This window comes from Typopeltis vanoorti, chromosome 16, assembly GCF_054136105.1.
Source record: "Typopeltis vanoorti isolate ZY-2024b chromosome 16, IOZ_Tvanoo_1.0, whole genome shotgun sequence".
NCBI classification, from domain to species: Eukaryota; Metazoa; Arthropoda; class Arachnida; order Uropygi; family Thelyphonidae; genus Typopeltis; species Typopeltis vanoorti.
The window spans coordinates 97,375,377-97,388,134 of NC_143564.1; the positions used below are offsets into that span (position 1 = coordinate 97,375,377).

At 34.7% G+C, this 12,758-nt stretch overlaps 1 protein-coding gene across 3 annotated transcripts in view; it reads left to right on the forward strand.

Moving 5' to 3' along the window:
• The window catches only part of mute (gon-4 like protein muscle wasted), a 469,386-nt gene that overhangs the window by 371,762 nt on the left and 84,866 nt on the right, over window positions 1–12,758 (forward strand). For all 3 annotated transcript variants that reach the window (XM_090406009.1, XM_090406011.1, XM_090406010.1), the window contains exon 20: window positions 438–575. In XM_090406009.1, the coding sequence (XP_090262135.1) occupies window positions 438–575 (138 nt within the window). The remainder of the gene's footprint in view (window positions 1–437; window positions 576–12,758) is intronic.

Below are 12,758 nucleotides of genomic sequence, written 5' to 3' on the forward strand. Positions count from 1 at the left end.
GTGCTGATACCAATGTACTGTTGGCTGCAGCCTTTTCACACTAAAAAAAATGTCTACTCTCCATCTATATACCCTTCTCTCCTATGCAGACCAGATTTGTCTGCTTTCTCTTAAGATAATGCCACAAATATATTTGGTAGATAATATTATTATTAATATTCATTCACTATTAAGATGGTGACATTAATTCAGTTATAAGCTAATAAAGTAGGAATAATTTACTTTATTATAAAGACAGAATTGAACTCATACATTTGTTGACTATGTTGTCTAATGTCATGAAAATTAAGGGCACTAATGCCCAATGCTATATGCTAAATTAGTTTGCCACATCAGCTATTATTATTATTATTTTTAATCAATTAAACCAAAATAGACCTATTTATGAAGTACTGAATAAATCTTAAAATAAGAACAATTAACAATTATTTTTACAGAAAGAAGAGAGGGAACTGATGTTTGCCCAATCCTATATGTTAAGAGTTAAGGAGGCCCTTGAAAATAATTCCACTACTTATCAGATGTTTCTAAAAGCATTATGTGAATTTGAAAGCAGCAATAAAAGTGCTGTACAGGTAAGAACATTTTTAATAAGTAATTTATAAGCAATAATGTAACATTTTTTCATCTTATCCAATAAATAGGTGCTGGCCAATATTTATAGCACACAGTAACCATAATTATCTTATTAGTGAGTTTTCATTGATCTGTTGAGTAATAGAAAAAAGTAACTGTTTGCAAGTATGAAAATGTTAAAATGAAATTGCAAAAACTGAATGCCTGGTTATGTTTAGAATTGTTTATCATTCTACAATACATTGTTTAATTTTGCATAATGCTATCATCAAAAAGTTACTTAATATTAATGTGATCCCTGCTAGAAAATAACACGTTTTTTCATGCCACTAAAAAGTCTCCAAATAGTCTCCAGTTTGGGTTGGATAATGAAAATCTGCTTAAAATGTACATTAGTGTTTATTTTAACAAGGCTAGTTATGACAAACACTTTTGTATATAGATTTTTCTGAATAATTTTTTGCAGGCCCATCACTTATACATACATGTATGTATAAGTGATGAAATAGATTTATAATACCAGTAAAATATCTGATATCTTAGGCAGTTGACCAAGAGTGTATATTTTCTTTGTGTGTGTGTGCATACATGTTGAATAAAAAATAGTTGCAGGCCCATCACTTATACATACATGTATGTATGCAGAAGTGATGAAATAAATAGATTTATAATATCAGTAAAATATCTGATATCTTAGGCAGTTGATAAAGAGTGTATATTTTCTTTGTGTGTGTATGTGCATACATGTTGAATAAAAAATAGTTGCACATTTCTGTCATTTAATGTTACTTGTTATTTTTTATTTTATAGCCTGCTTTGCTCTTTTGAAAGTTAGCATGATGTTAACTTTCAAAAGTTAACATGATGTGTTGAATTTTATGTTATCTAAGGATGAGTAATCCCCCCCTCCCCTCCCCAAAAAAATCAGTACTGGGGTGTAGACGATGACAGTTTGGGAAATGCTGCATTCAAATTGTTGATCTCTTATTACACTAATATCCTGAAGCATTCCAACATGTAACCATTTATGTCATTTTATTATTATTTGTGCAGTAATGACACTTTAACTTGTAAATAGGACATGAAGAGCATCATCAAATTCCTATGTACTTCAAGGAGTATACAGGATACTGTGATAATACTACATGAAACATTTACATTATTACCACTTTCCAACTGATAATCTTCCTTTAAATTAGTCCATTATCTAGGGGGGAGTGGAAAGAGGGGAAAATAGTTCCAATGCATAAAAGAGGTTCCAAGACTGCTGTTGTAAATTACGACCGATCAGGAATCGTTATCAAGGTCTTGGAGAAAATAGTCAAGAGGAAAATACAGGATTGGATAGATGAAAATGGGATACTGTATGGGAGACAGCATGGTTATGTGAAGGGTAGATCATGCCTCAGTAACTTGTTCACATTTTATAACACAGTGACGGCTGAACTGGATAAGGGTAATGGATTTACAGTGATTCTACTGGACCTTGCTAAGGCCTTTGACAGGATACCACATGGAATTCTAATCAGTAAACTGTAGCATATGGGGATGGATATAGGGTTGGTGAGATGGATAGGAGGGTGGTTTATTCAGGAGTAGAGTCCAAAAGATGGCCTGTGGCTAGTGGCGTGCTGCAGGGTTCTGTTCTTGGACCACTACTGTTCAATTTGTTCATTAATGATATAGGAAAGGATCTGAGAAGTGTTCATTTGTTTGCTGATGATACAAAGTTAGGTAGAGCAATAGTGAGTGCACAGGATGTCAAAATTTTGCAGGATGATTTGGATAGTTTGGAGGACTGGGCTAAGGGGAATGGATGTCAATTTACTGTGGCAAAGTGTAAGGTTATGCATTTTGAAGTGAAAAGGTTAGCAGCAGTATATCACATTGGTGGAACCGTACTCCAGGAGATTGAATCAGCTCATCAAATCACTTGGTTGCTGAAAAATACTTTAACAAGCAGAGACAAACAGGTTATTGTTCCTCTGTATCGAGCCTTGATAAGACCCCATCTAGAATACTGTGCCCAGATATGGGTGCCAGAGTTTCTTCTTGATGGGGAGGAGGTGGAGAGGATCCAGAGACGAGTGACCAAGATGATAGCAGGTCTATGGAATAAACCTTATGAGAACAGGTTGAAGATTTGTGGGTTGCAGAAATTGGTTGATAGGTGGAAAAGGGGTGATATGATTGAGACATTCAAATTACTGAAGGGTTTCTATAAGATTAATTCAGAAGATATTTTTGAGAATAGGACTGGTGATTGGAGGACTAGGTGCCATACATGGAAGCTAGGCAAGGGTGTTAGAGCTAGGTTTTTTACTTGGAGAGTGGTGAATGAGTGGAATAAGCTGCCAGAGTCTGTTGTGGGTGCTATGACTGTGAATGAGTTCAAGGCGAGGTATGATAGATACTGTGTGAATGTCGAATGGTTGTTCTTGGCATGATGTTAGGGCCTCCCTCGATGAGTCTATCGACTCCTTGGAGTTGCCCGTAATAATAATAATCTCTTAGGAATCCATATTATCAGATTTTATGTTTCAGTCTACTAAAGTACTTATTACTGCATTAATTCTCTTAGATCATTGTCTGGATCTTTTTCTTTCCATCCTGACATCAAACATTGTTTTATTAACCTCTTTTCTCCCATTCTGTTTAAGCAACCATATACCATTTGAGATTAGTTCTGCTCAGTATAGTTCTCATAGCTAATGATGGCAAGTTTCTGTCATGATGTCATCTTATATACAGATAGTTTAGTGTTTTGACTAAATTCTTTCTTATTCCATATAAATATATTCATTTGACTTCCTACCATGCCAGCTTTGCTTATTCTGTTGTCTTTCTCCATATTTAATTTACTATCTTTGCTAAACGCTAAATAACTGAAATATTTTTAATAATAATATATGTTTTCCATTCGGGATGCAGTTAATATTTTCTACATTCCTGACTGTTTTGATTTGTCTTTTTATTGCCTGATTTTCATGCCAACTTTGTTACAGCATGTATTTAGTTTAGCTAAATAATTCTGAAGTATTGATTTAATGATTATAACATCATCTGTGTAAAGTAGAGTTGAGTTGAATATCTCCAATTTTGATATCAGGTAATGCCACTTACCTTCATAATGCTATCAGTATCAGTAGAAATAATGTGCACTTGCTTTAACATCAAGCCATCTCAGATATAGACTATATATGCTATATTATATCAATCAGTATATATTGATTGGTATAATGCACCATTTACACCTCATAATTATAGCATTTTGAATAGCTTTTCTCTTGGTACCTTTCATGTCTTTTTCAAAGCTATAAAACTCAAATGCAGATCCTTGCTATATTCCTGTGATTTCTCGGCTGTTTGTGTTAAAGTGAAAATCTAATCCTGGCAATCTCTGTTTAGTGTGAGCTCACCTTGTTCTCTTCCAAGTTTCCTTTCCAAAATTTTTCTTAGCCTTTTCTTAAGTATGCTTATGTAAAGCATACTTGAGATAAGCTTATTTATCTGGAATAAGCTTATCTCTGGAATACTCACTAAGGAAATTTCTCCATAATTCTCACATTGTTTTATTTCCCTTTTCACAGAAGCTCTCCTCCAATAATCTAGAATTTGACCTTGTGACAAAGGCATTTTCCCACCAATGCAGGATTACTTCCATTTTCACCCACTCTCTTCTTCTTGTATATAAATGACCTGTTCTGACAGACTTCCAATTCTATCCATAGTTATGCTGATGACAGTACACTCCATTTCTCCTTTTCATTGACAAACCTTGTAGTGCTCAAGTATTAGAATCCTCAATATCCACCACAACCAATGGTCTGAACTCCAGTCCCAATGGGACAAGGACAACCTTGCAGACTTCAATGACACCAAAACTCAGTCCTGTCTAATTTCTTGCAAGAAAGAGCTTGCATCTTTTCCCCTTACCTTCAGTACTACTGAGATATTCAAACACAATTATATTTCCCTTCTTGGACTGACTTACACCTCTGATCATTCCTGGCACAACCACATTTCAACTATAGCCACTGCAGCTGCCAAAAAACTTGGTTTACTTTTTCGCACCTTTACTGCTGCTAACAGTATACAAATCCTTAAATCTGCCCAACCATGGAATATTGATCCCATATTTGTGGTGGTACACCAAAATCTTCTCTAATATTGCTCGATGCTAGCTAGAAAAGGCAAACCAGCTAATTAATGATCCCACTCTCACATATCCACTTCAACCCCCCCCCCCGTTTCTCTCTCTTTCTTTCTCACACAAATGCTTAGTTTCTGCATTGTACCTCTTCTACAGATACTTTCATGAACAGTGCTCTGCTTAATTGGTCACTATCATTACTCCACTTTCCTCCGAAATCATGAGAAAAAGCGCCACTGCTAACCAACATCCTTTTACAGTTCATCTTGAAACTCACCAAACCAACTTCACTGCCTCCTCTTTCATTTTCTCTGTTTCTGTTCTTTGTACCAGTCTCCCCCAATCTGCCTTCCCCAAAGAATACAACCTTCAGCTGTTCAAACAAAATATAAACAGATTCCTCCTTTCTTCTTTTTCTCTTGCCCATACATGGCACTAATATGCTATAGGTCTTGTGTCCTTTTATGTTTGGATCAGATTTAAAAAATAAAATAAAAAAATATGTCAATTATGCAGTGTTTAAGACTTTCCATGACTTTTGTTTACATGCCAATTTACTTACCAGGAACTTCCTAAATCAACCATGGAGATCTAATTTTTTTTCTTCTTGCAAACAATTTCATCACATGCCTCACTGGTTGAATTGGTCAATATTTTCTTCAGCATTTACAGCTAAATCTCTTAACATTTAGTTCTTATTTTCTTACTAATTTCATTTTTTGTTAATATTTGTACATTTGAGTCTTCAATTCACCTCTGAAAGCTGCTTGACCTTGATTCTTTTAAAAATGTTCTTACACACCTTTCTTTTCAATGTGATTTCAATTTCATCCTGCCCCAAAACTTCCTTTTTCGAATCCCCTTTATATTCTTGTATTCTGAACCAGTGCGAAGTTATCATTGACATAGTGAATGAAGCACTTTTCTTATTTCTTGTCTTTTTTCCTGTGAATGTGTGTACATCTTTGTTCCATTATGGTATTAGTAATTACTAGTCCATATCCTGAACAGAAATCCAGCGGGTACTTACCATTTTTATTAGCTTAGGTTTTTTCTCTAAATTTTCCCAAAATATTTCTGTATATTTGCTATTCATTTTCTTCTCTGCTGTTTAGAACTGCAACAAGGACCAACTTTTTCTTTATATAAGTTGCCTTCTCTAATGACCAAAAAAAAAAAAAAAAACCTTCATCCTTCCTTAGTAGAACCCTCTGTGAGTCCACAGGCACAAAAAAATAGTGGCCTAGTCAAAAGATACAGTTTGCTCACACTTGGATAAAGAATGAAACAGGAATATAATTTCTTGGCAAGTATAATTTAGAGTTCTCCATTTTAATGTTTACTCATTCTACTCTACTTGATATTGCCAGCCATTCAAGAAACTTATTGTCTTGTTTAATGTTGAATACTATAGGTGCTGCTTCCTTTCCATGATCACTATTGCCTGAATATAACATCTTGTATTTGTAATTAGAGTCTCACAAATACCAGTGCTGAGATTATTTGATATGATTTGAAATGAATAAAATAGCATACCTGATTAAAATGTTATTCTAGATCTTGGAATTTGGAGGACAGTGATTGCTGAAATATTTAGACAAATTGATTTGACAAATAAAATCAGATGATCCTAATGTGGGATTTTAATTATGGGAATGTGAATTGAAAGTAATAGATAACTTTAGTATTTTATGAATAAGTTACTAGAGGTATTCATGTAGTCATGAATGAGTTACTAACAATGCCACCAGCTGCTGAGAGAGTGATCATAATGTACAGACTTTTGAGCTAGCCAAGCAGGAGAAGGTTTTAGTCAAGAAGGATGTATATGAATTATGGAAAGCTGTGTAGTAAACTTATATCTTCTTGTTAATCAGTCTCTGACTGAGGACTTGTGATCCAATGTATTTCTCTTCCCTGGCTATCCCTGTCTTCTGCCATTCTTCATTTTTCTTTAGCTCTTAGCATCTTGCCCTGCATGAAGAGTTTTTCAGTCTCTCCCCCCTCTTCTTAAGATGTGTCCGATATATTTGAGGATTTGTCTTTCCATCATGTTGCAGAGACTCATTTCAAGATTCAATTTGTCTCTGATGATCAACTTGGTTCTTTGCTCTGTCCATGGATCTGGAAGCATCCTTCTCTAGGCTCATATTTGAAAAACATTGATCTTCTTCTTGCCTTCTTTTGTGTCCAAGATTCTGAGCCATAAAGAACCACAGAGAAAATCAAGAATCTCATCAGTCTGATTTTCAATACTGATAGATATTTTTCATCCTTTCACATCTTTGTGAGCTGAATCGTTGTTGATCTTTCCATTGTTATGTTTTCTTACTTCTTCTATATGACCTCCATCAGCAAAGAGCAATGAACACAGATAAAGTGATTGACTTTTTCTATCTTAGTAACAGTGGTGGCTTGTACATAAGCACTGCAACACTGCAGCACCCCCAAGGAAAAAAATAATGAAATATATATTACATATATATTACACATTATATAAATGCAATACAACATGTTAAAGGTTACAGCTTATGTTTCAACATGAATAGTTAATAATTGGAATTGTTTGATTAATGCTTTAGATTATGAAACATATGCACTGCGATCTAATGCAGTGTCGGAATTATCACGTTCGGTCAGGTGCGGCTAGACTCGCCAATATTCGTTTACACTTGTCGCTGCATGTAACAAGTGAATCCGACACTGCTCAACGAGCAGTGTTGCTATAGATAAACTGTATACTTATGCGTTATTTCTATGAGATACGAAACTTTTATTATTGGTGTGTGTTCATGGTGAGAGTGAAATATTTTTGGTATATCTTATTTATTCTGTTAAAATAATGTATATTTATTTATTCATTATAGATATATGGCTGATTTATGACGCGTGTCACTGTTGAAAATATGAAAGTAATTATATTTTCTCAATTATTGTTACATGAAAAATTATCATTATATAATTTTTACACTGTGATCTAACAGTGAAACAAATACACTGTGATCTAACAGTATTGGAATGTTGAAACCGACACTGCTCATTGAGCAGTGTCACTACAGATAAATTGTATCACCAGCCACCACCGCTTAGTAAGCAGTCCTGTTTCCATTATGATTCCTATTGAGGATCAGCCGCTTTGTTTTATTGATGTTAATTTGAATCCATGTGTTAAGCTATGTTGTTATATTCATGTCATTTTCTGTTCTTAGTATCTTATCATCAGCATATCTTAAGTTAATGGTTCTTGAGTGACCTATCAATGTCTCTATTTCATCCATTGAATGATTGATAATCTCCTCACCATAGAGATTGAACAGTCTCCAAAAGATAGAATACAACCTTGCCTTGCTTTTGTTCTGTGAACAGAACCAATCTGATAACATGTTAATAATTCTTATCATAATTTGGTTATAAAGCTGACTTATTAATTGGATAAGATGTTGGGGAATTATGGTCTTCTCCAGGACAAGTCTTTAAGTTTTGCACCATAGTTTTCCATCTGTTTCTAATCATTATATAATCTATTTGATTTCTAGATTTGTCTCTGGGTGATCTTCATGTGTAAAATCTTCTATTATGTTGTTACACAGTTCATTATCAATGCAGAAATCTAGTAGTTTTTCACCTCTGATTTATAATTCTAATCTACGTCCATACCTCCCATATACTCTTCTGCAATTCATTTCTACATCCAACATTGCCATTTAGATTCCTTGGAGTATTACAGTGTCCTTGTTTGATATTCTTCAGAATGCTTTGTTTAGTTCATTGTAGATGCCAATAATATACTTGTCAGTTTCAGCTGTAGGAGCATAAAACTGAAAAAATATGAGGTAGGTATTTTGCATTAATCCTTAAGGACATAATTCTCTCACTGATACAGTTGATAGTAAGTACAGTTTTTGCTGTATTGCTGTCAACTTTCACAGCTACTCCAGTGTAGATAGATTCTTGTAAGCCGGAGAATTCTATTATTCATCTTGATCACAAAATAGCCTCATCCTCTCCATTGGGTTTAAACAAGGCCTAATATGTTTAAACTTTAAATGATAATTTCTTTTTGGAGTGCATCTAGTTTTCCTGTCTGCGAGAGGCTAAGAAACAAAGAGAAAAGGTTAGATAATTTGTAAAGCAGTGCATGTGAAGAAGAGCCCTATTTTATTTGTGAGATATTAAGAAAAATTATTTTCACTGGTAAAAGTAATTTTGTGATTATACTTCCTATGAACATTCCAGATTCCTATTCTTAATACAGCAATCCCTCGATTAGTGCACCTAATGCGTTCTTTAAAACAGGCTCATTAATCGAAAACGCACTAATTGAATATATACAGGGTGTTCGGGATAAATTTGACATATTTATAATTAATTATATTTTTCCGTAAGTTACATGTATTAACACACACTTCTCTTCATTTAAAAGTTTGGACCCTTCTTCATTCATATACAAGATGTCAGAAAGGATGGATAGCTGGAACCCACCTGAATCATGGAAGAGAATAACTTGTATCATGATGATTCGTGCCCGCCATCAAAATAAGGATATTACGACTGCTGCCCAATGCTCCCTGAATACAGTAAAAACAATCAGGCATGAACTAGAGACTTGCAATGGTGACTACGAGGATGTAGCAAGAAGAAAGATCCCTAGCAGACGATCTGATTGCGTTCGTACAGCAGAATTCCTCGCAAATCTGCAGGAACAGGTGTTGAAGAACCCTGGCATTGGAATTCGGGCTTTGTTCGTGGAGTTGCTAACTGTAGTCAAGCCCTGGATAACAAGGGTAGCCAATGGTAGGCCGTATGTATGGCAGCAGGATTCGGCCCCTTGCCACACCCCTGGGAAAAGTCAAAAATGGTTGTCTGAAAATTTCTACGACTTCACCAGTCCAAATGTTTGGCCTCCAAACTCCCCAGACCTTAACCCCATGGATTATTTTGTATGGGGCGCAGTTGAAAAAGACACCAATCGCACTTCCAGTAATACAAAAGCCCAGTTAATGGATAAAATTAAAACAGTTTTTGCGGCCCTTCCCAGGGAGACTGTAGCATCAGCTTGTTCGAGGTTCCGAAGCAGAATTGAAGCTGTGATCGATGCTAATGGTGGTTATTTTGAGTAAATCTTGTTGATAGTATTGTAATTAACTCTGCCTGTAATGTTTTTTTGTCAATTCATTAAATTTAATAGAAACAAAGAAGATTTTCTTTTTCCTTACGAAACTGTCAAATTTATCCCGAACACCCTGTATATATATATATATATTACATAATAACCTATGGGAAAAATTTACCAACTAGCGAAATGTAGAAATAAAGCAGCAAAGGACATCTTATATGTGAGGCAGATCAAAGACGCTGAAGGAAGAGTATTATGGAGGGATGTGGACATAAGAAACAGATGGAAAATATACTTTGAGGGACTTTTGAATGAGGAAAATGCAAGGACTCACAGAGGAGATGGGCAGCCTTCTGAGGGGATGGTGCAGAACATCAGTAGAGTGGCAGTGACGAAGGTCATGAAGAGGATGAGGAATGGAAAATCGGTGGGCCCCGACAGAATTCCAGTGGAGGCATGGAAGGCACTGGGGAAAGAGGAAATTGACCTGCTGTGGGACCTGTTCATGAAAGTTTGCCAACAGGAAAATATACCCGAGGAATGGAGGGAGAGTACTCTTGTCCCCATCTACAAGGGTAAAGGGGATGCACAAGACTGTAAAAATTACAGAGGAATAAAGTTGATGTCCCACACAATGAAAATCCTAGAAAGGGTTCTTGATGTTAGATTGAGGAAGGAGGTGGAGATTGCAAAGTAAAAATTTGGCTTCATGCCTTGTAGATCAACAACAGATGCTATCTTTGGGCGGCAGCTGATGGAAAAGTATCAAGAGAAACAAAGGGAGGTACATCTGGCATTTATTGATCTGGAGAAAGCATACAATAGAGTGCCAAGGCAAGAAGTCTGGAAGTGTCTGAGGGAGAAGAAGGTACAGCTTCGCTTGTCTTGGTGCCAATAATAGTCAATTCATGCTGAAGGAGAGAAAGAAATGAAGGACGTACGAATTAGTCGCCGACATGCGAAATCACGTGCTTTATAGATAAAATTTCCTAACTGTTATACAAGCAAAATAGTTACCACACTATAAACTACATGATCATAAAAGAGAAGTTAATTTTCTGACATATAATGATAAACAACTCATCCCAGAAGACGGATTGATTACCCTATTATCGGAATGGATTCTCCTTTTTCTGACATGCGCAGAAGTGTATCAAAGGGTCTCGGATCTGTGGGCGTACTATAGCAGACAACAAATTTTGGCGGTAAAAATTTGTAACATAGTGTATATGGAAGTAGCGTAGTAGGCCATTAAAAATAACTTTGTAAAATGTTTTAAATAGGTAACTAAATTATTTCATTCTAGTGAGTGATTTTTTAAAATAGTTAGCCATAAAAATGTATAGATAGAAAATGTTTAAAATCTGTAACATTTATTTTTAAGATGTATATAGGCGCACTAATCGAATTTTAGAGGCACACTAATCGAATTTGGGTATCGAAAAAAAATGACAAACTAATCGAAAACGCACTAATCTGACACACACTAATTGAGAAATTACTGTACCTTTCTAAGATAGAATTAAATTGTTTCTATACAGATTTGGTGCTGAGCTTTAAAAGTGGATCAGTTTTATTAATGTCATAGTTTCTCAAACTCTAATTGTTGAAATTTCCTTCTAGTGTTCAAAAAAAAAAAAAAAAAAAAAAACACTAAAAGGAAAAAAGTTTCTATTTCAAAGGCGCAGATGGCATGATAAATTGATTATTGTTATTAAGAAATAAAGGGTTCTTAAGAAATTAGACCATTTATTAAGCAGTGCATATGAAGAAGAGCCCTATTTTTCTTGATATATTTTATTTTTAAGATATTAAGAAAAATTATTTTCATAGGTAAAAGTGATTTTGTGATTAGATTTCCTTATCTGAGATTGCCTAAGGTAAGACAGTATAGTCTTATAGAAGTTTTAAAAAAAATTACATTTTAAGAAAAAGCCTTGTAGAGAACACTCTCTAAAGAACAATTATTCTATCCACAATTTTGAAATAAGATACTCAGTTTTGTAGATTGACAGTTATGTTAATAATATTCATTAATCTGTGAAACAGTTAGTAGTAGTAGTGTGAGTCAGTTAATGTATGAATGATTAATCTTCTGTAATTATAAAAAAGAGATCTCAAAGATAACACTTCTAGTAATTAGAATCCCTTGGATCCAAAATAGGTTTATATTTATTAATTTGAAATTGCATATTCTATATACCTCTTGTTCAGTCTTATTCAATATATATATATATTATATTTTTATTTTTATTTGGTATTAAGTCATTTCCTGGATTCCAAGAAGCATTAAATTTAAAGTGATTGCACCAAATAGATATTGACTCATAATTTTTCTTAACACTCACAAAGATGTGTTTTAACACCAGGTTGATGCATCTGATAGAATTGCATAAAGTGTGTACACACACAGAATGATAATCAGGAAAAGAGCTTGATAGAGCATGAGAATTGGTTAGGACATATTTGACATAGTCATTCTACAACTGGATGAACAATGATCACGAGTGAGAAATTTAAGGAGCAGAGAAAGGAGCATAAAATAAACATGATGTGTGAGAGAAAGTGTGGCAAAGCTGGTTAAAGAAAATTTATAGTTGCTCTGCTACTTATTATATGATGAGGAAGAACAATTACAGTGCAAAGCACTGTGAAGATTACTTAGTGCATTGTTAATATGATGAGGAGGGCACTGATATGTTGAGATGAAGACCTGATTGTATCACTGTACAACTCTTAGACCACCTGGACTAGTGTGCACTAATGTGGCTGTCTGGTTTCACTGTAATAAACTATTAAGACTGTACAGGTGAATGAATTAAGTCAATATTGGGATTCTACACTGTGGGTTATGAGGAGAGATTGAGAAATGTAATTGCAGTTTAGTCAGTAGGCAGAATGGATAGGATTTAT